Source organism: Aotus nancymaae, unplaced genomic scaffold, assembly GCF_030222135.1.
Source record: "Aotus nancymaae isolate 86718 unplaced genomic scaffold, 86718_ANA_hifiasm-v0.15.2.pri h1tg000011l, whole genome shotgun sequence".
Classification (NCBI taxonomy): Eukaryota; Metazoa; Chordata; class Mammalia; order Primates; family Aotidae; genus Aotus; species Aotus nancymaae.
Window position 1 is genome coordinate 54,714,623 of NW_026988422.1, and position 27,758 is coordinate 54,742,380.

Consider the following 27,758-nt stretch of genomic DNA (forward strand, 5'->3'; position numbering starts at 1 on the left):
CTGTTTGCAACCAATGAAACAGAAAAGCAGATATTAAGGAGAGTAATATTTTTAAAATAGAAACTAAAACTATGTTATGTAATTGGAACTCCACCATTCACTGTAGCATGTTTTATTTGTATATAAGAATTCATGTTATGTCCATATGAAACTAGTTTGTTTTAAGTATGATCTAAAACCTTGTTCAAACTCAGTACCAAAAAGACATCTCAGCATATTATGAACTTCATATTTATGTCTTCCTTTCCCTTTTTAACATTCAGTTAATTTCTTATATTTATAATATACTTACTCATAAGTTTTTCTATCTTTAGAAATCGTGAGATCCTGGAAAATGTGTTAGCTGTCATCCTGGCTATTCTCGTGGCTTTTTTGGGATCTATTCTTCTCATACAAGGCTTCTTCAGAGATATCTGGGTCTTCCAGTTCTGCCTGGTCATAGCCAGTTGTCAATACTCACTACTTAAGGTACCAGCATCTTTTCTTTTCATGCTATGGAATTATATTTGTGTAAAAGGCAGAAGATTTTATATCATTTACTGAATTAGAGTAAGATAATTATTTTTAGGCTTACATTTCTTGGATGTTTACATAAGATTGTGTAGAGAACAAAAGGGGGCATATAAATCTTCAAAATAATTGTTTATGTTTTAATATGTAAATTTATGGAAGTTCTAATTATGTAAATTAGAACTTCCTAAAAACTGTTTTTTGTATTAAAAGGAAACTGTATTTGTTAAAATAAGAATTTGCTTTATTTTTTTTTTAACAGTAGTAGATATTATTTTTTATTATACTTTAAGTTCTGGGTTATATGTTCAGAATGTGCAGGTTTGTTGTACATAGGTATACATGTGCCATGGTGGTTTGCTGCACCTATCAACCTGTCATCTACATTAGGTATTTCTCCTAATGTTATCCTTCCCCTAGCACCTCTCCCTTTGACAGACCCTGTGTGATGTTCCCCTCCTTGTGTCCATGTGTTCTCACTGTTCAACACCCACTTAAGAGTGAGAATATGCAGTGTTTGGTTTTCTGTTCCTGTGTTAGTTTGCTGAGAATGATGGTTTCCAGCTTCATCCATGTCCCCGCAAAGGACATAAACTCATCCTTTTTTATAGCTGCATAGTATTCCATGGTGTATATGTGGCACATTTTCTTTGTCCAGTCTATCATTGATAGGCATTTGGGTTGGTTCCAAGTCTTTGTTATTGTGAGCAGTGCTGCAGTAACATGTGCATGTGTCTTTATAGTAGAATGATTTATAATCCTTTGGGTATATACCCAGTAATGGGATTGCTGAGTCAAGTGGTATTTCTAGTTCTAGATCCTTGAGGAATCACCACACTGTCTTCCACAATGGTTGAACTAATTTACACTCCCAACAACAGTGTAAAAACATTCCAATTTCTCCACATCCTCTCTAGTATCTGTTGTTTCCTGACTTTTTAATGATCGCCATGCTAATTGACCTGAGATGGTATCCACTGTAGTTTTGATTTGCGTTTCTCTAATGACCAGGGATGATGAGCTTTTTTTCATATGCTTGTTGGCTATGTAAATGTCTTCTTTTGAGAAGTGTCTGTTCATATCCTTTGCCCACTTTTTGATGGAGTTGTTTGTTTTTTTCTTTTAAATTTGTTTAAATTCCTTGTAGATTCTAGATATTAGCCCTTTGTCAGATGGGTAGATTGCAAAAATTTTCTTCTATTCTGTAGGTTGCCTGTTCACTCTCATGATAGTTTCTTTTGCTGTACAGAAGCTCTTTAGTTTAATTAGATCCCATTTTTCAATATTGGCTTTTGTTGCCATTGCTTTTGGTGTTTAGTCATGAAGTTTTTGCTCATGCCTGTGTCCTGAATGGTATTGCCTAGGTTTTCTTCTATGGTTTTTATGGTGTTAGATCTTACATTTGTGTCTTTAATCCATCTGGAGTTAATTTTTGTATAAGTTGTAAGGAAGGGGTCCAGTTTTAGTTTTCTGCATATGGCTGGCTGGTTTTCCTAACACCATTTATTAAATAGGGAATTATTTTCCCATTGCTTATTTTTGTCAGGGTTGTCAAAGATCAGATGACTGTAGATGTGCCATAATTTCTGAGACCTCTGTTCTGTTCCATTGGTCTATAAATCTGTTTTGGTCCCAGTACCATGCTGGTTTGGTTACTGTAGCCTTGTAGTATAGTTTGAAGTCAGCTGATGATGCCATCAGCTTTGTTCTTTTTACTTAGGATTGTCTTGGCTATACAGGCTCTTTTTTGGTTCCATATGAAATTTAAAGTAGTTTTTTCTAATTCTGTGAAGAAAGCCAATGGTATCTTGATGAGGATAGCATTGAATCTATAAATTACTTTGGGCAGTATGGCCATTTTCACAATATTATTCCCATCCATGAATATGGAATGTTTTTCCATTTGTTTGTGTCCTCTTGAGCAGTGGTTTGTAGTTCTCCTTGAAGAGGTCCTTCACATCCATTGTAAGTTGTATTCCTAGGTATTTTATTCTCTTTGTAGCATTTGTGAATCAGAGTTCACTCATAATTTGGCTCTCTGTTTGTCTATTACTGGTGTATAGGAATGCTTGTGATTTTTGCACATTTTGTATCCTGATACTTTGTTGAAGGTTGCTTTTCAGCTTAAGGAGATTTTGGGCCGAGATGAGAAGGTTTTCTAAATATACAATGATGTCATCTACAAACAGAGACAATTTGACTTCCTCTCTTCCTATTTGAATACCCTTTGTTTCTTTCTCTTGCCTGAGTATCGTGGCCAGAACTTCCAATACTGTGTTGAATAGGAGTGGTGAGTAAGGGTATCCTTGTCTTGTGCTGGTTTTCAAAGGGAATGCTTCCAGCTTTTGCCCATTTAGTATGATATTGGGTATTGGTTTGTCATAAATAACTCTTATTATTTTGAGATACGTTCCATCAATCCCTAGTTTCTTGAGAGTTTTTAGTGTAAAGGAGTGTTGAATTTTATTGAAGGCCTTTTCTGCATCTATTGAGATAATCACGTGGTTTTTGTTATTGGTTCTGTTTATGTCATGGACTGCATTTATTGATTTACATATGTTGAACCAGCCTTGCATCCTGGGGTGAAGCTGACTTGATCATGGTGGATAAGCTTTTTGATGCGTTGCTGGATTTGGCTTGCCAGTATTTTATTGAGGATTTTCGCATTGATGTTCATCAGGGATATTGGCCTGAAATTTCCTTTTTTTGTTGTTTCTCTGCCAGGTTTTGATATCAGGATGATGCTGGCCTCATAAAATGAGTTAGGGAGGACTCCCTCTTTTTGTATAGTTTGGAATAGTTTCAGAAGGTATGGTATCAGCTCCCCTTTGTATCTCTGGTAGAATTTGGCTGTGAATCCATCTGGTCCTCGGCTTTTTTTTTTTGGTTGGTAGGCTATTAATTACTGCCTCAATTTCAGAACTTGTTATTGGTCTATTCAGGGATTTGATTGCTTCCTAGTTTAGTCTTGGAAGGGTGTATGTGTCCAGGAATTTATCCTTTATTTCTTCTAGGTTTTCTAGTTTATTTGCATAGAGGTGTTTATAGTATTCTCTGTTGGTATAGTATTTTCTCTAGGTTGGTAGGCTATTAATTACTGCCTCAATTTCAGAACTTGTTATTGGTCTATTCAGAGATTCAGTTTCTTCCTGATTTATTTTTGGGAGGGTGTATGTGTCCAGGAATTTATTCATTTCTTATAGGTTTTCTAGTTTATTTGTGTAGAGGTGTTTATAGTATTCTTTAGTTTATTTGTGTAGAGATATTTATAGTATTTTCTAGTTTATTTGTGTAGAGGTGTTTATAGTATTCTCTGATGGTGAAATCCCCTTTATCATTTTTTATTGTATCTATTTGATTCTTCTCTCTTTTCTTCTTTATTAGTCTGGATAGCAGTCTATATATTTTGTCAATGTTTTCAAAAAACCAGCCCCGGGATTCATTGTTTATTTTTCTGTTTTGTAAGGTGTATTGTGTATCTCCTTCAGTTCTGCTGTGATTTTAGTTATTTCTGCTAGCTTTTGAATTTGTTTGCTCTTGCTTCTCTAGTTCTATTAATTGTGATGTTAGGGTGTCGATTTTAGATCTTTTCCGCTTTCTCCTGTGGACATTTAGTGCTATAAATTTCCCTCTAAACACTGCTTTAGCTGTGTCCCAGAGATTCTGGTACATTGTGTCTTTGTTCTCATTGGTTTCAAGGAACTTGTTTATTTCTGCCATTATTTCCTTATTTACCTAGTAGTCATTCAGGGGCAGGTTGTTGAGTTTCCATGTAGTTGTGCGGTTTTGATTGAGTTTCCTAATCCTGAGTTCTAATTTGATTGCACTGTGGTCTGAGAGACTGTTTGTTATGATTTCCATTCTTTTGCATTTACTGAGGAGTGCTTCACTTCCAATTATGTGGTTAATTTCAGAATAAGTGCTATGTGGTGCTGAGAAGAATGTATATTCTGATGATTTGAGGTAGAGAGTTCTGTAGATGTCTATTAGGTCCACTTGGTCCAGATCTGAGTTCAAGTCCTGAATATTCTTATTACTTTTCTGTCTTGTTGATTTGTCTAATATTGACAGTAGGGTGTTAGTCTCCCACTATTATTGTGTGGGAGTCTAAGTCTTTTTGCAGTCTCTAATAACTTGATTATGAATCTGAGTGCTCCTGTATTGGATGCATATATATTTAGGTTAGTTAAGCTCTTCTTGTTGTATTGATCCCTTTACCATTATGTATTGCCCTTCTTTGTCTTTTTTGATTTTGTTGGTTTAAAGTCTGTTTTATCAGAGACTAGGATTTCACCCCTGTTTTTTTGCTTTCCATTTGCTTGGGAAATATTCCTGCATCCCTTTATTTTGAGCCTATGTGTGTCTTTGCACATGAGATGGATCTTCTGAATACAGCACACCAATGGTTCTTGACTCTTTATCCAATTTGCCAGTCTGTGTCTTTTATTTGGGGCATTAAGCCTGTTTATATTTAAGGTTAATATTGCTATGTGTGAATTTGATCCTGCCATTATTATGCTAGCTGGTTATTTTGCCCATTAGTTGCTGCAGTTTCTTCATAGTGTCGATGGTCTTTACAATTTTGTATGTTTCTGCAGTGGCTGCTATTGGTTTATTCTTCCTTCAGGAGCTCTTGTAAGGCAAGTCTGGTGGTGACAAAACCTTTCAGCATTTGCTTGTCTGTAAAGGATTTTATTTCTCCTTCACTTATGAAGCTTAGTTTGGCTGGATATGCAATTGTGGGTTGAAAATTCTTTTCTTTACAAATGTTGAATATTGGCCCCCACTCTATTCTGGCTTGTAGGGTTACTGCAGAGAGATCTGCTATTAGTCTGAAGGGCTTACCTTTGTGGGTAACCTGTGTATGCTTCACAAAGTTCTTGTGCTATGTTTTTCAGCTTCATCAGGTCATTTATGTTCTTCTCTAAACTGGTTATTATAGTTAGCAATTCCTTTAACCTTTTTTCAAAGTTCTTAACTTCCTTGCACTGGGTTAGAACATGCTCCTTTAGCTTGGAGGAGTTTGTTATTACCACCTTCTAATGCCTACTTCTGTCAATTAGTCAAACTCATTCTCTGTCCAGTTTTGTTCCCTTGTTGGCGAGGAGTTGTGATCCGTTAGAGAAGAAGAGGTGTCCTGGTTTTTGGAATTTTCAGCCTTTTTGCACTGGTTTTTCCTCATGTTCATGGAATTATCTACCTTTGGTCTTTGATGTTGGTGTCTTTCTGATAGGGTTTCTGTGTGTACGTCCTTTTTGTTGATGTTGATGATATTGCTTTCTGTTTGTTTGTTTTCCTTCTTACAGTTGGGCCCCTCTGCTGCAGGTCTGCTGGAGTTTGCTGGAGGTCCACTCCAGACCCTATCTGCCTGGGTATCACCAGCGGAGGCTGCAGAACAGCAAAGATTGCTGCCTGTTCCTTCCTCTGGAAGCTTTGTCCCAGAGGGGCACCCGCCAGATGCCAACCAGATCTCTCCTGTATGAGGTGTCTGTCGACCCCTGATCAGAGGTGACTCCCAGTCAGGAGGCACGGGAGTCAGGCACCCACTTGAGGAGGCAGTCTGTCCCTTTGCAGAGCTCAATCACTGTGCTAGGCGATGCACTGCTCTCTTCAGAGCCATCCAGCAGGAATGTTTAAATCTGCTGAAGCTGCGCCCACAGCTGTCCCTTCCCGCAGGTACTCTGTCTCAGGGAGATGGGAGTTTTATCGATAAGCCCCTGACTGGAGCTGCCTTTCTTTCAGAGATGCCCTGCCCTTCTTTCAGAGATGCCCTGCCCAGAGAGGAGGGAATCTAGAAAGGCAGTCTGGCTACAGCAGCTTTAGGGAGCTGCGGTGGGCTCCGCCCAGTTCGACCTTTCTGTTGGCTTTGTTTGCACTGTGAAGGGGAAACTGCCTACTCAAGCTTCAGTAATAGTAGATGCACCTTCCCCTACCAAGCTCAAGTGTCTCTGGTTGACTTCAAGCCAGTAGATCTTAGCTTGCTGGGCTCCATGGGGGTGGGATCCACTGAGCTAGACCACTCGGCTTCCTGGCTTCAGCCCCCTTTTTAGGGGAGTGAATGGTTCTGTCTCACTGGCATTCCAGGTGCCACTGGGGTATGAAAAAAACAACTCCTGCAGCTAGCTCAGGAGTTTCTTGAACTTTTCAGATGACTCTTTTTTGTTGTTGTTGATGCCTCTTTGTTCTTTCGACTACTTAATTTATGAGAATTCCCTAGGATTTTATGTGATTATCTTCTTGGTTTACAGTTCCTTGCCAGTGAAGTCATCCTCGTTTGTTACTTTATTTGTTGCCTTCGTATATGAGTTATGTCCAGATTTATATCTGAGTCTTCACCTCTTTTGCCAGCTTTAGTCCTATAAATCTAACAGACATTTTTAAAATAGCAAATTAATCATCTTCTGGTTAATATTTCTTTCCCAATTTCTTTGCTTTTGGCAGTGATATACCAGCTAAAAAACTTAGAGTCTCTGCTCCTTCGTCCTTGTTCCCTAATAACAAGTAATCCAGTCCCTTTGATGACATTTAATGATTCCATGTTAAAATTACTGGTTGTTGTTCTTGTACTATACCTTTAGTGCCTTAAATCATTTAAATTCGTTTTCTGGCTCTAGTGTCTCTGTTGTCCAATTAATTTTGTCCACTGCTTTCAGGTTAATGTGGTTAAATATGGAAAAAGTTAAAGGTGACAGATTTTTGTAACTAGTTGCCTAGAAGAAGAATAATGTCATAAACAGGAATAAGAAAGACAAGAACAGAAGCTTTTAGAGGATAGGTGTTGTGATTAAAGGAGTTTAAAGATTATCTGGACTCAGATCTGGCCAAGGGCCAAATGCCAAACTCAGTGAGCTCAGTCCAGTGTCGAATGGTAGACTGGTGCTAGACCATCCTAGTGAAAGTGTAAGGTATGCCACTGGAAATGAACTGAAACTTGGGAGAAAAGTCATGACTAGGGAAGTAGCTGCATAATACCTTCTGAACATTTTTATGGGAAGTCAATAAAGTCTCTTCAAAGGATACAGCTTAACTTACTTGATTATTTTGATATGCAAATGCAGATATTTATTACAAATACCATTGAATTACTTAGTAAGCTTGGACTTTATGGGAAGAACTAGAATTCTTGTTATAAGCTAACCACTGTTATTGTATATTTCCTGAATGGAATGATGTCCTGTGAGAAATACTATACTTGTATATAGTATACCTTAACTATACTTGTACATAGCAGTAAGCCAAACAGTAAGATGGATCTGTCTATCATATGCTATTGCAGAAACTTTAAGATAGTTACAAATAAATAAATAATAAATAATCTTTTTTTCTGACTTTTGTCAGGAAAGATTTGAGATGTTTTTAATATCACAGTGACACTGGTATCTGGAGCTGATATTTCATCTCTGGAACAGAATTATTAATATAGGTCATTTTGTGGTTGTGGAATATTTACTTAAAATCATTTCAGGCATTTTGAGAGGTTCTCATATTGCCCAGGTTGACGTTGAACGCATAGCCTCGCCTTCTTAAGAGCCAGGACAACTGGCTCGAGCCACCGCGGCTCCCCATTTCAGGCATTTTGAAAGTTGGTTGTAAGATTAGCAGGACTTCAGGAGTGTAATTTGTCTTTCTGTTTCATTTTTAGAGTGTTCAACCAGATTCTTCTTCTCCCAGACATGTAAGTCACTTTAATATGACTGCGCATTGTAGTTCCTTAATATTTATCAAAGCGTTTGTGGTTTGTTTTTTGTGTGTTTTGTTTTGTTTTGTTTGGAATGCATCAGACTGAACTAAAATTTATGTTTTATTTTCCTCATTTATGTTTTGACACACCACTAGAAATACAGGTGTTTTGTTTGCTTGAAATAAAATGACACTGTACTTGTGGACTCTAAATCTTGGTTGAAATTGAGCATAATAATTCATTTTTTGACAGCCTGTTTTAGGGAGTAGACATGGTTCTTATAAACTGATGATTATTTGTGTTTAATAAGTTTTGAATAATAGCTTGTGAATAGGTATTGAAAATATAATTTTGAAGTAGGAAAACCTTTATATTATTTCACTTGAGTAACCATTAGGAGGAAGAATAAAGAAATAATATATTAGTCTGGTGTTAAGGCCATTGAATAAAAACTGTTACTTACTTTGTGACTTTAGACAAAAATATTATCTGCCTAGCAGTATTTATTGTGAAGTGTGATTCATTTTAGATCTAAATTGAGTATTTAATAGAACAAAGGATATTCTGTTTAAAGTAGTTCAAAAATAGACTTCAAGAATAGTTTATCATTTTTCCTTGAATATAATTTTTTTAATCCATTCACTGGAATAATGAATAATGAGAATGGATGAGCAAAATAAAACCAGGAGGCAAGTGTGGGTTTTATTTTTTGACTGATTATGTTTACTATTTTGTAAGAATATTTTTGAAGTGTAATGATATATGGAAACACTGCTTTTTAACTTTTTGTTTTGATGTTATTTCAAACTTAATGTTGCAGGGGTAGTACAGAGAATTTCAAATGCAATTCATCCAGATCCCCGTGTTAACACTTAACCATATTTGCTTAATCCCTTTCTAGCATGTGATTTTCTTTTCTCGTTTCTCTCTTCTAGCTGTCATGATGCCCCTTTACCTCTAAATGTCTCCGTGTATGTTTCTTAGAAGCAAAGTATATTAATTCAATATAATTATCAAAATTAGAACATTAACACTGATAAAATGCTGTCTTCTAATGTACAGATCTTATTCAGGTTTTGCCCATTGTCTTCACTGGCAGTAGAAAGTCCCTGATTATGTTTGGTCTCTTAAACCTCCTTTAATCTGAAGCAATTCTTCAGCAGCTGTCTTTCATGATACTGAAATTTTTGATGGATACAGGCCAGTTATTTTATAGACCATCCCTCAATTTGAGTTTGTCTGATTTTCTTTCTTTAAAAAAATTTTAAATTTTTTTTATATTTTCACCTGTCTTATGGTGCTGAAGATGTTTCTTTTGATTTGATAAGGCCATGCTTTTATTTAAGTAGGAATACTACAAAAGTGCATCATATTAGGAAGCATATATTGATTTATCCTGTTACTAGTGATGCTAATTTTGATCTTCTGGTTAAGGGTATTGTCTGCAGGGTGTCTGAAATCTCTACAGTATTAACATTTTGGCTAGCTAATTCTTTGTTTGAGGGTAGGGGATGCTGTCCATTGCATTGTAGAATATTTAGCATTCTCTCTAGTGCTACCCACTAGATGCTGGTGGCACCACTTCCCCAGTTGTGACAACAGAAATGTGTGCAGATACTCCCATATGTGCATTGGGGAGCAAAACCCCCTCCCAATTCCTTAAGAACAACTACTTTACTGGAATGTTACTGTTTTTCTCTTGCAGATAATAAATATTTCAAATAAATAAATAAAATAAATACCTCATAGGGAGATGCCTCAAGATTGTATATGTGTCCTCCTACTCCATAAATTTCTATCTAGTAGTTTTAGTGTCTACTCATGTTTCTTGCCTGATTCAGTTATCATTTGATGGTTGCCAAGTGGTGATTTTTCTCATCCCATCATTCCTTCTACGTTTATTAGTTGACCTTTTATTAATACTATAAGGAAGAGCTTTCCCTTCTATTTTATATATGTAGGTATGTATTGGTGTGGATACATGGATTATTTTATTCAATGTACTATAACGTTACTAGTAGTATTTATTTTGATGCTCAGATTGTCCCTGATTTAGCCATTGGGAGTCCATCACACTGCTTTCTGTGTCCTTTTGACATATCTCTATCATTCTTTAAGTACTTTCTACCTTTTTGTCACAACAATATGTTCCAGGGTCATCTTATACTTTCCCTGTCGTAGCCAGAAACCAGTCTTTTCTCTATGGAGCCCCCATCTTTTTTGGTAGGTAATGGTATTTATAAAGTAAGATCTGGTTGCTAGTAATCTTTATTGCTACAATCTCATTGCATCTAGGTCCTCTCAGTGGATAAAGCTAGGAAGTGTATGTATATACATATATACACATGTATATACATAGGTTTTACCTATTCCTTTATCTGTTTTTATGCATATTAAAAATAATGAGACTTTGGGAGCCCAACGTGGGCAGATCACTTAAGTCCAGGAGTTTGAGACCAGCCTGGGCAACATGGTGAAACCCCATCTCTAAAAAAAGTACAGGCATGGTGATATGTGCCTGTAATCCCAGCTACTTGGAAGGCTGAAGTGGCATGATCACTGGAGCTCAGGAGGCTGAGGCTGCCATAAGCTGTGATCATGCCACTGCATTCCCGTCTGGGCAACAGAGTGAGACCCTGTCTCAAAAGAAAAAACAAAAAATTCACACTGATACTTCTGTTTCAGTCCAGAATCTCAGAGTTCATTCTGTTATTCTTCCTTCTTTCTACATTTGTTAATCCCTTCTGTGACTGTCAGACATCTGGCTTCCATATGGAAAAATTTTGAACCCTTAGAATAAAGCCATCAATGATCTCAGTAGTTGTTTGTGACTTTTAAAATTAACTATAAACTGACTTTTAAAAAATATCATTTTCAGGGTCATAATCGTATCATTGCCTACAGTAGACCAGTTTATTTCTGCTTATGTTGTGGTCTTATTTGGCTCTTGGATTATGGTAGCAGAAACCTGACTGCAACCAAGTTCAAATTATATGGAATAACTTTCACCAATCCACTGGTGTTTATATCAGCCAGGGATTTAGTTATAGGTGAGTCATCTTTAAAGTATCTCTAATCTTAAAATTAATGTATTTGTATATCAACATTTTACTGATAAATATATCAATTATACAGCTTAAAATGCTTTTAATAATCTTATTTTACTGTTTATTATAATATTCTCTGAGGAACAAAAGTGATAGGACTATTATAAGTGAATAAAGCTAATGATGAACAAGTATTATAGTAATTCTTTTGTTTTTGGAGTAGATGTAATGGAAAAATTTTTTTTGATTTGTTATTTAAGTTTCTATTATATGAAAATGAAAATGATTGAAATAACTTTAAAAAGTATTGTTAATGATTGAAAAGATGTTATTTACTACCCAAGCAATTATGTTGAGATATATCATTTCAAATGCTATCTTATAAAAATTGCTTAGTAGTTTATGTTAATTTGGGGTTTTAAAAAATTAATTATGACCTCTCAGTGGACACAAGAATGGATACAGGATAATATTTTAAAATATACTTTTATTTCTTTTTATAGTGTTTACACTCTGTTTCCCAATAGTGTTTTTCATTGGTCTCCTGCCTCAGGTGAATACATTTGTAATGTACCTTTGTGAACAATTGGATATTCATATCTTTGGTGGTAATGGTAAGTACTTCTTTATAAACATTATAGTATTACATTTATAGATCATGAAGTAATCAACTGACCATTGAAATGCTTTTCTGGTTTTTGCTTCAGGCTTGAAATTAGGAAAAAAAAAGACATTAAATCATTTAAGACTGAGAAGCAATTAATGTGAATAGGAAAAAATAGTCAGGTCTGCTACTGTAGAGAAAGAGCCAGGTATAATGAAGCAGATGTGTAAGAAGTGATAAAATAATGTCTGCAACTTAAAGTTATAGTGAGTTTACATGGAACCTGTATGTACTTAGGTATTTATAAAATATCATCTATCCTGAAGAGATTGAAGTTTGATACATAGCATTATATTTGGATTTTAAACCAGTATGTGCATTTAGTAGGTCTTTGTATTTGGTTTCCGAGTTTTGTTTTATCCTTAGAATGCTAACACCAAAACCAGAATCTAAAAGCATTTTACTAATAAGTAAGCTTTTAAAGACTATCTCTGTTCACTGAATAGACTGTGTGGCTATGAACTGATATACTTAGAAAATCTATTTCCGTATATCATATGTATATTTTATTTAAAAAATAAGACTGTAGCCATATTACTCTGGAATAGATAATGGTTTGTAGAACCTGAAAATAATTATTTGGCACACACCATGGTTAAAATATACCATTATTTAGTATAATCATTGAAAATTTTACTGAAAGATGAGTGTGCAACTAGAGAAAATGAAAGGGAAAGAAATTATTATAACTTTATAGTTCATTCTCTACACATTTCACATCTTCAGGCCTCATTTATTTTCCAAGCATATGCATTGAAATCCTCTCTGGTGATAAAATATCGACATCATGGCTTTAATTTTAAGTACAAACTGAGCTTTTTCTATGTTGCTGTGTATTATACTAGAGAATTTTTAATGTTTTGAAAATTCTTTGAGGGGATTGAATTAAGACAGAACTGATTTCATCAATCAGCATAGCTTAATGGGTAGAAGACAATTCTAATATTTAGGGACTATTCTTGGTATTATATTACTGTAAATACTATGAGGAGGGCTTAATGTAGGTAATTTGTGATAATGGACTTTTGTCATACTATAATTTACAATCTTGTGCAAGGTATTAGGTTTCTAATATCTCACAAGGAATTTTTTATATAGATTTATGATTACTATTAAATTACTATCGAAGGAAATGTTACCCATGTTTTAAAACTAAAGTCTAAATATCTTAGCCATTCCCTATTCCTTATTACTAATATTCCCATTGAATCTATTTTGTTGTTGTTGCTATTGCTAGCAATTAGATCTATACCTTTTTCTGAAAATTAACACATGGGAATACAGATTTACTTCTGTGGGTAACATAGGTTCTGTTTACATAGATAAATATCTTTCAGTGAACACTTAATACATCTCCAGTTCCTTTTCAGGCTCTGAAAGCTTCATTTTTCCACATTTTTTGTTAATATAAGATATATTCTTGAAGCATATTATAGGTATAATTTTTTCTTGCTACATATAAATGTTCATTACTTCCAAGATGAATGTATTTTATCTGGTAGCAAAGATTCAGGATAGCAAATCTTTGTCATGTCAAAATCTTTCTGAAAGAACAAAATGAAGTAACTGAATTTTTTGAATTCAACTTAGTAGATATTTAATGATTGTTGACATTATAATATTTTAAATGCTTTTCAGTGACCTTTAAATTTTTTTCCATATGTTTTTATAACATATTTCTTTCCTTTTTCTTTCCCTGTCTAGCCACTACAAGCCTGCTTGCAGCACTTTACAGTTTTGTCTGTAGCATTGTGGCAGTAGCCTTATTGTATGGATTATGTTATGGAGCTTTAAAGGTGAGCAATAAATGTAGTGTGTTTTGTCTTTAAGGCTATATTTCTATATGAGGGTTGTTTTAAAATCAACTAATAATAATTTTTTCCCCTGTTGCCACTTAGCATTAATTTTCATGGTCTTCATATGTTAAACATTATTCTCATTCTCAACTACTTTGAATTTGAAAGTGGTTTAATAGTTAACCATCACTAAAAGAAAATTCTTTTTCCTGTAGTAGTCATAGGTTAATATTAGGAACAGATTATGGAAAACTAGGCTCATCTGCTATAAGGGTAGGCATAATTACAGGATATGAAATTAATTTTAAAATTCTAGTTAAGAATTTAACTGCTTTTTATATCAAAGTTTTTTTAAACTCATTAAAACAAGCTCAGGGACTACAATTTAAGATGCATGCTAATAAAAAGTAATACATTGAAATTTAATGTCATTATTGGATTAGAAGATCTGGATGAGCCTTATGAACTTCTCTTTAAAAGATTGTCAACAAGTTGTAATCATAAACATTTAAAAATTTTTATAGTTAGTGATTCAATAGAGGTAGTAGTTAACTATCTTAGTTAAGGCTTACAGTTCAGGCTGTTTTAACAAAGTACCCATAGACAAGGTGGCTTATAAACAATAGAAATTTATTTCTCACAGTTCTGGGGCCTGGAAGTCTGAGATTGGGGTGCTGGATGGTCAGGTTCTGGTGAGGTCTCTCTTCCCAGTTGCAGACAGCTAGCTTCTTATATCCTCAGTGGCAGAAACAGGACTTGCCCTCTGGGGTTCCTTTTATGTGGACTCTGATCCTAGTCATGAGGACTCTACTCTCAGGACCTCCTGACCTCCCAAAGGTGCCACCTCCTAATACCATCACACTGGGGGTGGGAATTTCAACATACGAATTAGTAGGGGCACAGACAACAGGTGGTAGTGTTTATGAATTGCTTTCAGTACATGATATTTCTAAATTTTTAATCTAAATGAACAGGTCATTTTGAGATAAGAATGCTCTTCTTTTGTCTGAGAGGGGTAAGTAGTGTCAAGTATTTGTCAAATAAAGACAGGCATCTTTTGTTTAGGTTTTTTCTTAAATACTCATTTTGTTTTATTTTAGTTGAGGCAAAGTTTACATACAGTGAAATCCAACTATCTGAAGTACACAATCCGATAAATCAGTTTTGACAAATGCGTACACCTATGTAATTTATACCCTTATCAAGATCTAAGAGAGTTCCATTACCTCAGAAAGTTTCCTCACATTTCTTCCTCTCTCTCCTAATACTTACTGTTGTTATTTCTTTCACTATACACTAGGTTTGCAGTTCTTGAATTTCATAGAAATGAAATCGTACCATATGTATTCTTTTGTATCTGACTTAATTGCTCAGTGTAATACTGTTGAGATTCATCCACATTGTGTGTATCAGGAGTTTGTTTCTTTTTATTGTAGATAAGTATTCCATTTAGTTTTAATTCCTTCTTACCTACATTGTATGCCTATATCAAAGTTTACCTACTGTCTTAGAGATGCTCATTTGAGTTGTTTCTAGTTGAGAAATATTATGAATAAGCCTGCTGTGAACATCATCGTACAAGTCCTTTTGTGGACATGTGTATTCATTTCTCTTGGATAAATACCTAGAAATGGAATTAACAGTTTTCCAAAGTGGTTGTACTGGACATATATATATATATATATTTTAGTTTTAATATTTATTAAAGTTGTACATTCTATATCACAGTGTCAAATAGTTTTACAGGACTTAGAGCAAGAACAGCAATCTCCTAACCCCTTTTACCTTCCTCAGACTTACTATTTTTAACTGATTCTTTTTGGCATTACCTCCATATGTCTACTTTTTATTTCTCTTTCTTGTATTTTCTGACATCTTCAGCAGAACCCATGGACTGCCCTTTATGAAAGTTGGAGGCTTGACTTACTTTCTGTTTCTCCCTCTCTCTTTTTTTTGGAGATTGTTTAGAATGCATGTGGTTCATTTATTCCTGAACGTATTCTAGTTTATATCCCTAGATTAGGTTAAACCATTGAGAGCTGCATTTGGACTAGACTGTCTGGTCACCTCTAGGGTTTCCTTGCCCACATTTCTCTTCAGCATTTTGCCTGCTCTTTGCACAGAGGCACCTTCCAAGAGTGTGTGTAAGAAAACAGTGGTCCCTTTATCACAGGGCTGTCACGTTGATGTCCTTCGGTGCTTTGTTTAGTATCCCTCCTGTAAAGACTCAATCAAGATGTTTCTTTTATTTTTATTTATTTATTTATTTATTTATTTATTTATTTATTTTTAATTGTATTTTAGGTTTTCGGGTACATGTGAAGAACATGCAAGATTGTTGCATAGGTGCATACGTGGCAGTGTGATTTGCTGCCTTCCTCCCTTTTACCTATATCTGGCATTTCTCCCCATGATATCCCTCCCCAACTCCCCACCCCCCGCTGTCCCCTTCCCTCATAGGCGAGTGTTGAACAATGAGAACACATGGACACAGGGAGGGGAGTGCTATACACTGGGGTCTGTTGGGGGGAAGATGTTTCTTTTAAATCTTGATGACAGCCAGTTCTTATTTGTTTCCCTAAGAAATCTAGAATGCATTTTTGTATTGTATTTGTTTTGTTTTGTTTTTTCCCCATATAGCCAGTGTTAATTTTAAAATTTGCCTTGGCCATTAAGCAGCTCAAAGCCAGATTCCCTGCTTATGTCTAGGAAGTTATGGCTTTTGTCTCTCATATTCCTTTGCTCATCATCATAAATGAGGTCCTAAGCAGGGTCATGGTTACAAGGATATTTTGCCTTATACTAATTCAAATTTCATAAATGAGGTCCTGAGCAGGGTCATGGTTATAAGGATATTTTGCCTTATACTAATTCAAATTCATTAAGTTACCCATTTGTTTCTGAGATTTCTTTTTTACATTTTTGTTATATTTAACAACATGATTAAAGAATAGTAACAGTTCAGAAAAAGATTAATTTAAACTTTCTGCAAACATCACTGAAAACTTCATTAAGTATGCAAGACTTTTTTCTTAGCCAGAAGCCCTTCCACCAAAACTCTAAGTACATCCAAAATCACTGCACCCAAGAGCCCTTGGGTGTCTGTTGAGCAGCTGCACCGCACGTGTACATATCTGTCAATTAAAATGTGCAAATGGAAAAGAGGCATTTCCTGACCAGTCAAGGGAAGCTTCCTGGAGGTGTCTGTCCCTGACTCTTCTACATTCTTATACCTCATATCCAACATCCTTTCACATGGGGCAGCCCAGGCCAAGTGCTGGGACAGGGGCAGGTGCAAGGCTGAGTGGGCAAATCATCACTCAAGGCCCAGTGAGGTGCCCAGTGCACCAGCAGCATAATGCACCTGAAAACAAGGTCCAGGAGCCCTGGCACAGAACCCTCCATCCTGCCCTTCTATTCTCCTGTCAGACCAAGCAAAGAGGACAGCAGCACGGGAACCCCACAGGACAGCACACAAGAATGCTCCAACCTCTACACCATCCTGGGACAGAAGGGGACTATGGGAATCCTGCAGTGTAGACTTAGGTAGCCCAGCCCTGCAGCTCAACAGCTCCATGGGTGGGACGTCTCGCACTGTAGTGTCTGCTCACGTCTGTACATGAGTCCCAGAGCTAAGTGGCCTTTGGCCTTGAACTCTGATGTTTTCTCTCTCACATCAGTGACATGTTTGGCAAACTTTTCAGCCTCTTCCAACCAGTGCAGGGAGCTCCTGCATAACTTGGCAGCGAGGAGAGGGATGGTGGCATTGTCTGGCTTTAGGTAGATACACTGTTTCAGCACCTTCACAGCATGAGCAGATTTTCCAGCAGCCATCAGAGACAGAGCAAACAGGCACCAGAGGCAGAACTCCTCAATGGCAAACTTCATAGCTCTTTCTAGGCACCATGGTTCGTTGTCTCGCGCCAAGAAATAATTCAAGACACAGACACACAAGGAGTGGGTTTAGGAGTGGAAAGACAGAGAAGAAGAGAGGGAGAGAGAGAATGCTTCCTCCTGTTGAGAAAGCGGATCGCTCAAGACAGGGTCTCCCAGAGGCTTGACTTAACTTTCTCTCATCCCAGCCTGACTACACATGTTGTAGCCTCTCTTGTCTCCCTCATATACCTGATATATTTACCTTATTATCACTGGGTAAATGCTCTTCGTCCATATCTTTTATTTTCTCCTATACTTTGCTTTCTTATGTATTTATCTCCCTTTTATTCTCAAGCTCTTAAGATATTGTTTAACTTTCTTTTCAGTACATTGAAACATATCAAGGGTTCACTTTCTGGCTCTACCGCTTAACTGGACAAATTATTTAAACCCTCTTCTGTGCCTTAGTTTTCTTATCTATAAATTGGGGGGTAATAATACATATTTTCAAGGTTATTGTAAAAATTATTTGGGAAATACAAAGATCCAAGGATGCGGCTCTACACAGTGTTCAATATAAGATTTTGATGTAGCCATTAAAAAAATAAAATGTCTGTGTTATGATGTGAAACAATTTTCAAGTCTACTTTTAAGTGGGGAAAAAAAGCAAGTTGTATTAAAAACCACCATTTGGGTCCCCACTCCTACCATGTTTCCTTTCCGAATCTCCAGAGAACAATGAAGGATTAGAATAGTGTCCACCTCACAGGACATACTTAAGAACTGTTACCTGTTCCAGTTAGCGTATTGCCCACTCTCTGCCAGCTGTCATGCTGATAGACTCCAGATATGCTACAATGAGCAGAGCTCACATTGGAGTGACCACATGTGTGGTGGCCTTGAAAGTTAGCCTTTGTGGTATCTCCTTCTAGGGTTGCACATTCATTCATTCAGAAAACAGTTACTGAATGCCTGCTCAGTGCTGTGGAGGACATATATATTATATGGGCAAAGGCATGAAGAAAGCAACACACCAAATGTCAGCCTTTTCTTTTGCCTAATGTATCATGTATTATCTTTTTCTGCTCTATTATTGTATATAAAATTTACTGTATCAATATATCTTATTCTTCAAAAAGGAACACAGTTTACTACAAACTTTTAATAGCACTTAAAATGTTAAAGAATTGATAGCCACATGCATCAAAAGCGAATTATTCCTAGTGTATGAATAGAGCTCCCATGCCCCCTTGCCCAAAAAATCTGTAGCTTTAGTACCAAAGACATCTAGTGTCTAGATTCTAGCTCATCAGAAAATAATAAATCTAAATTTTTCTGGAACAAAATGCAATTAACATGGCTAAAAATTTTGTTGAATTTAAGTTCATTGTCTTTTCCAAAATACTGACATAAAAGGATTATGTACTATATTGTAAATTAGAAGCATATAATTCTGTTAAATTCATATTTCCACAGGATTCTTGGGATGGTCAGCATATTCCAGTACTATTTTCCATTTTTTGTGGTTTGTTAGTGGCAGTGTCTTATCATCTCAGCCGACAAAGCAGTGATCCATCTGTACTTTTGTAAGTGAACTCAGTTGTTACTGAATTAAAGAAATTTAAGTAAGTTTGTGATGTTTTTTAAGTAACTTTCAAAATTTCTTTTTCCCAGTGCCTTTCCAAAGTGCTATTGGCCTAATCTATATTAAGTTTCAAAATATGTTAACTTTGGGTCATTCTAATCAGATTGGCTGAGAATATTAGTGTTTTCCTTCCCAATTATTGAAACTATGTTTTAATAAAAATATTTTCACTGTATGCTTATTTATGGTATCCTAAACATTTTAGAATTTCTCATTTGGTAATGATTAAATATACTTGAATCACTTGGTTTTCTATCATAAACTTTATTGCCCATTTGATTGGTTTTCAGATTATATATGTATTTTCTTTTTTTTTTCTCTCTTTTTTAACACAAAGCTCTTTAGTGCAATCCAGGATTTTTCCAAAAATGGAAGAGAAAAATCCAGAAGACCCTCTTGCCGAAGTAAAAGATCCACTTCCTGAAAAACTTAGAAATTCTGTTGTAAGTTTTAACATTTAGAATCACCTAAAAGACTTAAATCTTAGACAGTTGATTATGTTATATGATGACAGTTTTTGAAAGTCTTTAGCAATTGGAGAAAAATGTATAGTTATAGTTTATAGGATTCGTTGTACATTGTTGATTGTCTTTATTCCAAATATTAACATGTAAGAAATGCTCATTCCTCAGACTTGGTTTGTGTGTAGAACAGAACACTAAACATTTCTTTTTAGGTCAGATGAAATTAAGTAATTTCATTGGTCATAGAACTTTTATTCCTATTCAATTTAGACTAGGATCTGAAACATTAGTATTAACATAAATTAGATTCATTTTGTTGTTATTGTTCATCTTGTTGAAATAAAAAACTATGTCTTGGTAAGTCATTCGTTAGTTTAGGTTGTTTTATTTCTCAAGGGCAGTCTGAAAACTGTGTATTCCAGGCTGAAGGAGAGAACAATAACCTTTATTAATTTAATATACTTAAGTAAATGCAGTAATTTTTAAAATTTGTAATTTAGTGAATTATAATGTTGCTTATATTCTTTCAGTAATTATTTGAGAAATGAATTCTGTAAATTCATGCCTGTTTATGGAGTAAAACAAAATCTTTTTCTCAGATTTAGGTAATTTTCCTTTGCAAAAGACTGAATTTATATAGATGTTGAATTAGACACATTTACTTTCAGTGAGCTTGACCTGTTCACATATTCTTTCAGAAACTTTAGAAATATAAAACTCTCAAGGTATTAGAATGGCTTTTTTCTAACTTTAGTTTCCATATTGGCAGAGGATGTTTCATGTTAAGTATAGTAGGATATTCTGAATATGCTTATAAGCAAAAGTCTAAGAGGTGAGTTGATGACCAAAGATATCAAGAGGTTTCTGGTCTTTCTATAACCACTGATAGAACCAAAATGTACTAAGTAAAATGAGACTTAAGCACATGGTTTTCATGTGTCGAAAGACCAATGAACATAAAAGTTATCCAAAGGGATATACCCCTATAAATGGCACTATGGTCAGGAGTGGTGGCACGTGCCTGTAGTTCCAGGTACTTAGGCGACTAAAGCTGGAGGATCCCTTGAGCCCAGGGGTTCTGAGCTCTAGTGTGAAATGACTGTACCTGTGAATAGACACTGTACTCCAGCCTGGGCAACATAGTGAGACCCTGTCTCAAAAACAAACAAACAAAAATTATAGTAATTTAAGGTACCTTATTTTGTTTCTCCATATGTAAAAGTAAAACTTACAGGCCAGGCGCGGTGGCTCACGCCTGTAATCCCAGCACTTTGGGAGGCCAAGGCAGGTGGATCACAAGGTCAGGAGATCAAGACCATCCTGGCCAACATGATGAAACCCCATCTCTACTAAAAATACAAAATTATTAGCTGGGCGTGGTGGTGTGTGCCTATAATCCCAGCTGCTCAGGAGGCTGAGGCAGGGAAATCGCTTGAACCTGGGAGACGGAGATTGCAATGAGCCGAGATTGTGCCACTGCACTACAGCCTAGGTGACAGAGCAAGACTCTGTCTCAAAAAAAAAAAAAAAAAAAAAAGTACAGACCAATGGGGGAATAAAATCTTCATTCTAAAAGACTGTATTATAATATGTTATATGGCATGCAGAACTAGATAAGTTATTCAATTTCCTTGGCATTACAGTGTCAAAATCAAAATATGAGGAAATTGAGGAAGAAAATAAGATTTATTGTGGTTAATTATTATGTGTAGAAAATATATAGAAGTGTGGCCAGGTGTGGTGGCTCACTCCTGTAATCCCAGCACTTTGGGAGGCCAAGGTGGGCATATCACTTGAGGTCAGGAATTCAAGATCAGCCTGGCCAACATGGTGAAACGCTGTCTCTACTAAAAATACAAAAAATTGGCTGGGTGTGGTGGGGTGGGGTATGGTGGCACATGCCTTCAGTCCCAGCTTCTTGAGAGGCTGAAGCAGGAGAATCGCTTGAACCCAGGAGGTGGAGGGTGCAGTGAGCCGAGTTTGTGCTGCTGCACTCCAGCCCGGGCAACAGAGTGAAACTCCAGAGAGAGAGAAAAAGAGAGGTGCGGGGGCGGGGGGCGGAATGGGATCTAGAAATGTTAAGAGTATCAATGAAAAATTCTTGTTTTTTTTTCTTTAATACCAACCAAGCTAGCCAGGCAAAAAGTTATTTCTTAAACTTTGCCAATTGGGAATAAAGGAAAAAGATTTTTTAAATTTTGATGTAATTGTTTAATAATCCTTTTTTACCCCTACAGAGTGAACGATTGCAGTCTGACCTAGTAGTATGCATTGTAATTGGTGTGCTGTATTTTGCTATTCATGTAAGCACAGTTTTCACAGTATTGCAGGTAAGGAATCATTTTCTTCTTTTATTTATTTGCTTGTTTGTTTGAGATAGGGTCTCACTGTGTCACCCAGGCTGGAGTACAGTGTTATGATCACAGTCCATTGTAATCTTGAACCCCTGGGCTCAAGCGATCCTCCCACTCAGCCTCACAAGTAACTAGGACTACAGATGTGCGCCACCACACCAAGCTAATTTAAAGAATTTTGTTTGATTGTTTGTTTGTTTGTTTGTTTGTTTTTAGTAGAAACTGAGTCTTGTTGTGTTGCCCAGGCTGGTCTCAAACACTTGGGCTCAAGCAATTCTCCTGCCCCAGTCTCCCAAGGTGCTGGAATTATAGACATGAGCTACTGCACCCAGCCTGTATATGTTTAAATACACAAATACTTGCCATTGTGTTACAGTTGCCTACAGTATTCAGTACAGTAACATGCTATACATTTTTGTAGTTTAGGAGCAGTAGACTCTACCACATAGTCTCAGTGTGTAGTAGGCTATACCGTCTTATCTATGTGAGTGCACTCTGATGTTTGTACAGTGACGACATTGCCTAACAACACATTTCTCATAATGCATCCTGTTGTTAAGCAGCATGTGACTATAACTTTGTTTGGACTGACTTTTGATTTGATGTTAACGTTTGTCCATAGTACTGAAATACATGACTTTTTATTTTTTTTTTTTATCAACAAATACTTATTTTCTAATGATTTCTCTAGGTTATGAATCTGGGAGTGGCTTTGCTGGATGATTCTAGCTCAAGATCTTTCATGATGCTACAATTATCTGAGTTCACTGTTTACAGGCCTCAGTTCCTTCTGACTATTGGCCGGAGACCTCAGTTCCCCTCCATGTGGTCCTCACCATAGGCTGCCTAACTGTACTCACAAATGGCAGCTAGTTTCTCCCAGAGCAAGTGATCCTTGAGAGACAAAGCCTAAGACAGGAGCTGTACTCTTTTATAACCTGATATTGGAAATGACATGCCACTAGTTCTTCCATATTCTGTTGTGTACATAGACCAACCCTGGTACATGTGAGAAGAGAATATACTAAAGTATAAAAGCAAGAGGCAAGGATCATGGGAACCATTTCAGAAGCTGGACTACCACAGTCCATTAGTAGACCTCCATGATCGACATTCCTTCTATATGCAAAGTGTACATATCCTCTCCTAAAATCCCCAAAAGTCTCATTCCAGTTGGAAGTCTAGAACGTTATTATCTAAATCAGGTTCAGGTATGGGTAAGGCTTCTTAGGTGTTGTTCCTTAAGTACAGCTCATTAAGGACTATTCCTTTCATCTGTAAGGCATGTAATTATCATGTTTAGTCCCCTGCATTATTTTGTGCATATCCATGTTTCCATTTGGTGTTATTTTCCTCTTACTTGAAAGATTTCCTAGGACATTTCTTTTTTATTTAGGGGCAAAGTCTCACTGTGTTGCCCAGGCTGGTCTCAAACCCGAGCTCAAGTGATCCTCCCGCCTTGCTCTCCCAAAGTGCTAGGATGACAGGTGTGAACCACTACACCTGGCTGTCCTAGGACATTTCTTGTGGTGAAAACCTGCACGTTTTCTTGGCTTTTGTAGCTCTGAATAAGTCCTTATTTCACCATTGGTATTGAAAGATACTTCCTTGGGTATAAAATTCTAAGATGACAGTTGTTTTCTCTTTTAGTGCATGAAGATGTTGCTCCACTGTCTTCTCCCTTTTATTGCTTCTGACTGAATTTATTCCTATGTAGATAACTTATCTTTTTTCTTAAGCTATCTTTTTATCACTAGTTTTTACAAATTTGTTTGTGATGTACCTTCACATAGTTCATGTTTCTGTGTTTGGGGTTTATTGAATCTGTGGTTTATAGTTTTCATTAAATTTGGAAATTTTCGGGCATTATTCCTCTAGACATTCTTCATTTTTTTTTTCATAATGGGTGTGTATCTTTATGGCGTACATGAGATACTTTGATACAGGCATGAAATGTGTAATAATCACATGGTAAATGGGGTATTCATCTCCTCAAGCATTTGTCCTTTGTGTTATGATCCAGTTATACTCTTAGTTATCTTTAAATGTATAATTAAATTATTATTGACTGTAGTTACCCTGTTGTGGTATCAAATACTAGGTCTTATGCATTCTTTCTACTACTTTTTGTACCCATTAACCATCGCTACCTCCCCTTACCACCCGTCCTACCCTTCCCAGTCCCTGATAATCATCCTTCCACTCTCTATTTCCGTGAGTTCAATTGTTTTAATTTTTAGCTCCCACAAATAAATAAGAACATGTGAAGTTTCTCTTTCTGTACCAGGCTTATTTCACTTAACACAGTGACCTACAGTTCCATCCGTGGTGTAGCAAATGACAGAATCTCATTGTTTTTCATGGCTGAATAGTACTCCATTGTGTATGTGTACCACATTTTCTTTATTCATTCATCTGTTGATGGACACTTAGGTTGCCTCCAAGTCGCCTCCAAGTCTTGGCTAATATGAACAGTGCTGCAACAAACATTGAATACAGATATCTCTTCAATAAATTGATTTCCTTTATTTTGAGTATATATCTAGCATTGGGATTGCTGGATAATATGGTAACTCTATTTTTAGTTTTCTCAAGAACTTACAAACTGTTCTCCATAGTGGTTGTACTAACTTACATTCCCACCAACAGTGAAAGAATTCAGCAGTGAACCCATCTGGTCCTGGGCTTTTCTTTACTGGGTGACTTTTTATTATGGCTTCAGTCTTGTTACATGTTATGATCTGTTCAGCTTTTGGATTTCTTCATTGTTCAATCTTGCTAGGTTGTATGTGTCTAGGAATTAATCCATTTCCTCTAGATTTTCCAATTTATTGGCATATACTTGCTCATAGTAGCCACTAATGATACTCTGAATTTGTGCAGTATTAGTTGTAATACATCCTTTTTCATCTCTCATTTTATTTATTTGGGTCTTCTCTCTTTGATTTTCTGGTTAAAGATATGTCAATTTTATTTATCTTTTTAAAAAAACCCAACTTTTCAGTTCTTTGATCTTTTGTATTCTTTCTTCATTTTAATTTCATTTATATCTGCTCTTATCTTTCTTAGGTCCTAGTTCCTTGAGGTACATCATGAGGTTGTTTGCACTGTTTCTGTTTTTTTGATGGAGGCATTTATTACTATAAATTTCCCTTTAGCACTGCTTTTGCTATATTTAGTAGGTTTTAGTACGTTGTATTTTCATTTGTTTTGGAGATTTTTAAATTTTATTTTCAGTTTCTTCATTGACCCAGTGTTCATTCAGGAGCACATTTTTTAATGTCCGTTTAATTGTACAGTTTCCAAAGTTCCTCTTATTTATTTTTAGTTTTATTTCTTCATGGTCTAAAAAGATACTTCATATGATTTCAGTTTTTAAAAATTTGTTGAGACTTGTTTTGTGGCATAACATGTAGTCTGTCCTGGAGAATGTCCCATGTGTTGATGAGAAGAATGTGTATTCTGCAGCTATTGGATGACATAATGTTCTGTAAATGTCTGCTAGGTTCATTTGTTCTACAGTGCAGACTAAGTCTGATATTTCTTTGTTGATTTTCTGTCTAGGTGATCTGTCCAATATTGAAATTGGGTTATTGATGTTCCCAACTATTATTATATTGGGGTCTGTCTCATTAGCTTTAATAATATTTGCCTTACGTATCTGCATGCTCTGGTGTAGGGTGCATATATTTACAGTTGTTATACCCTCTCTGGACTAATCCCTTTATTATATGATGACCTTCGTTGTCTCTTTTCATGTCTTTTGACTTATAGTTTATTTTGTCTGATAAAAGTATAGCTCTGCCACCATGCTTTTGGTTTCTATTTGCCTGGAATATATTTTTAAATTTCTTCTCTTTCAATCTATGTGTGTGTTTATAGGTGAAGTTAGTTTCCTGTAGGCAGCATATAGTTGGCTCTTTAAAAAAAAAATTCAAGCAGACTATATTTTTACTTATATTTACATTGGCATCAGGATACACATCTGGATATTCTACATCTTTTAACTGGGGAATTTAAGCCATTTACATTCAAAGTTTTTTGCTAGATGAAGGCATACTCCCATCATTTTGTTCATCGTTTGCTGAATGTTCTCTATATCCTTTGTTCCTTTCTTGCTTTTATTGTTTACCCTCCAATTTGATTTTTTTTTTGTAGTAATAACATTTGACTTTTTTTAAAAAAAATCATTTATCTTCTTTACCAATGATTTTATCCTCATGTGTTTCATGATGGTAGATAGCATCCTTCTGCTACTTATTATAGGACTCAATAATTTCTTGTAGAGCCAGTCTACTGATAATGAATTCTTAGACTTTGCTTTTTTGGTAAAGATACTATTTCTCCTTCATTTTTCAAGGATAAAGCTTTTCTGGGTATACTGTTTTTAGCTGAAGAGTTTTTTTCTTTCAGTACTTTGAATGTATCGCCCCATTGTCTTCTGGCTTGTGAGGTTTCTACTGAGAAATTAGATGTTAATCTGATGGGGATTTCCTTGTATATAACTTAACTCTTTTCTCCTGCTGTTTTCAGAATTCTCTTTTTGTCTTTGGCTTTTGACAGTTTGACTATAATGTGCCTTGGAAAAGACCTTATTGAGTGAATTGTATTTGGGAACCCTGTGCTTCCCATATCTGGGTTTGTCTGTATTTCCTCTAAGACTTGGGAAATTTTCATCTATTATTTTCTTAAATAGACTTCTAGAAACTCCAAAATTCAAATGTGTTTGGTCATTTTTATGGTGTCACATATATCATAGGTTTTTAAATTCTTTTTTTCTTTCTTTCTTATTCTTGGTCCAAGGGTTTTTTTTTTAAACTGTCTTAAGGTTCAGAAATTCTTTCTTCTGCTAGATCTAATCTGTTGTTGAACCTCTTGCTTATATTTTTTATTTCATTTGTTGAATTCTTCAGTTCCAGAATTTCTGTTTGGTTCCTTTTTATGATATATCTCTTTGTTGAGTTTTTCATTTGGATCATGAGTTGATATTTTGATTTCTTGATATTATTCATACGTGTTCTCTTGTATCTCACTGAGTTTCCTTCATATCATTATTTTGAATTCTTTTTCAGACATTTCATAGATTTCCTTTTCTTTGGTATCTGTTACTGGAAACTTATATTCCTTTGGAGATACTGTATGTTCTTGCTTTTTCATGTTTCTTATGTGCTTACATTGATATCTGCACATCTGATATAATAGTTTTTTCCAATTGTATGGATTGGCGTTTGGAGAGAAAGACCATTTCCTGTAGCTGTATCTGTGGTGTTGGTTGGACAGGATGCTTTGGCTTTGATTCTGGGTGTATATAGTAGTGTACTCTCCATATGATTTATTTGGCTGTAATTGGTGTCAGTGATGTCTATGAATTCCTCAGTGGCTTAGGCTGCATTTGTTAATAGAGGCTGTGATGAGGCATTGCTAGGGATACAGAGCTAGGCAGTCTAGTCCTCAGGCACCAGTAGTGGCTGCAGTAGGTTGGGTTTGCTAGTCCTTGGGCCATGGGTCGGCATACATGGGTGCCTATGGTGGTGGTTGTCGAGTCTTTAGTCGGCATACTTGACTGTTGGTTGTAGCAGGGAACAGAAGTTTTAAGATGCATACATCTTTCTAACAAATGGCTTTTCTCCAGTATGAACCAGGATATGGCACCTCAGATGGCAATCCCTGTTGAAGGCCTTGCCACAGCCTTCATAGTCATAAATGGTCTCCGTCCTGTGC

General features: G+C 35.9%; 1 protein-coding gene across 5 annotated transcripts in view; it reads left to right on the forward strand.

Annotated features, from left to right (window-relative positions):
- The window catches only part of PCNX1 (pecanex 1), a 208,747-nt gene that overhangs the window by 110,762 nt on the left and 70,227 nt on the right, over positions 1-27,758 (forward strand). For 4 of the 5 annotated variants that reach the window (XM_021675042.2, XM_021675043.2, XM_012438163.3 and 1 more), the window contains 8 exons: positions 315-468; positions 8,153-8,185; positions 11,070-11,241; positions 11,742-11,852; positions 13,607-13,698; positions 19,051-19,160; positions 19,557-19,662; positions 21,921-22,013. In XM_021675042.2, coding sequence (XP_021530717.2) covers positions 315-468; positions 8,153-8,185; positions 11,070-11,241; positions 11,742-11,852; positions 13,607-13,698; positions 19,051-19,160; positions 19,557-19,662; positions 21,921-22,013 — 871 coding nt within the window. The remainder of the gene's footprint in view (positions 1-314; positions 469-8,152; positions 8,186-11,069; positions 11,242-11,741; positions 11,853-13,606; positions 13,699-19,050; positions 19,161-19,556; positions 19,663-21,920; positions 22,014-27,758) is intronic. The other variant, XM_012438164.3, reaches the window with a different exon arrangement.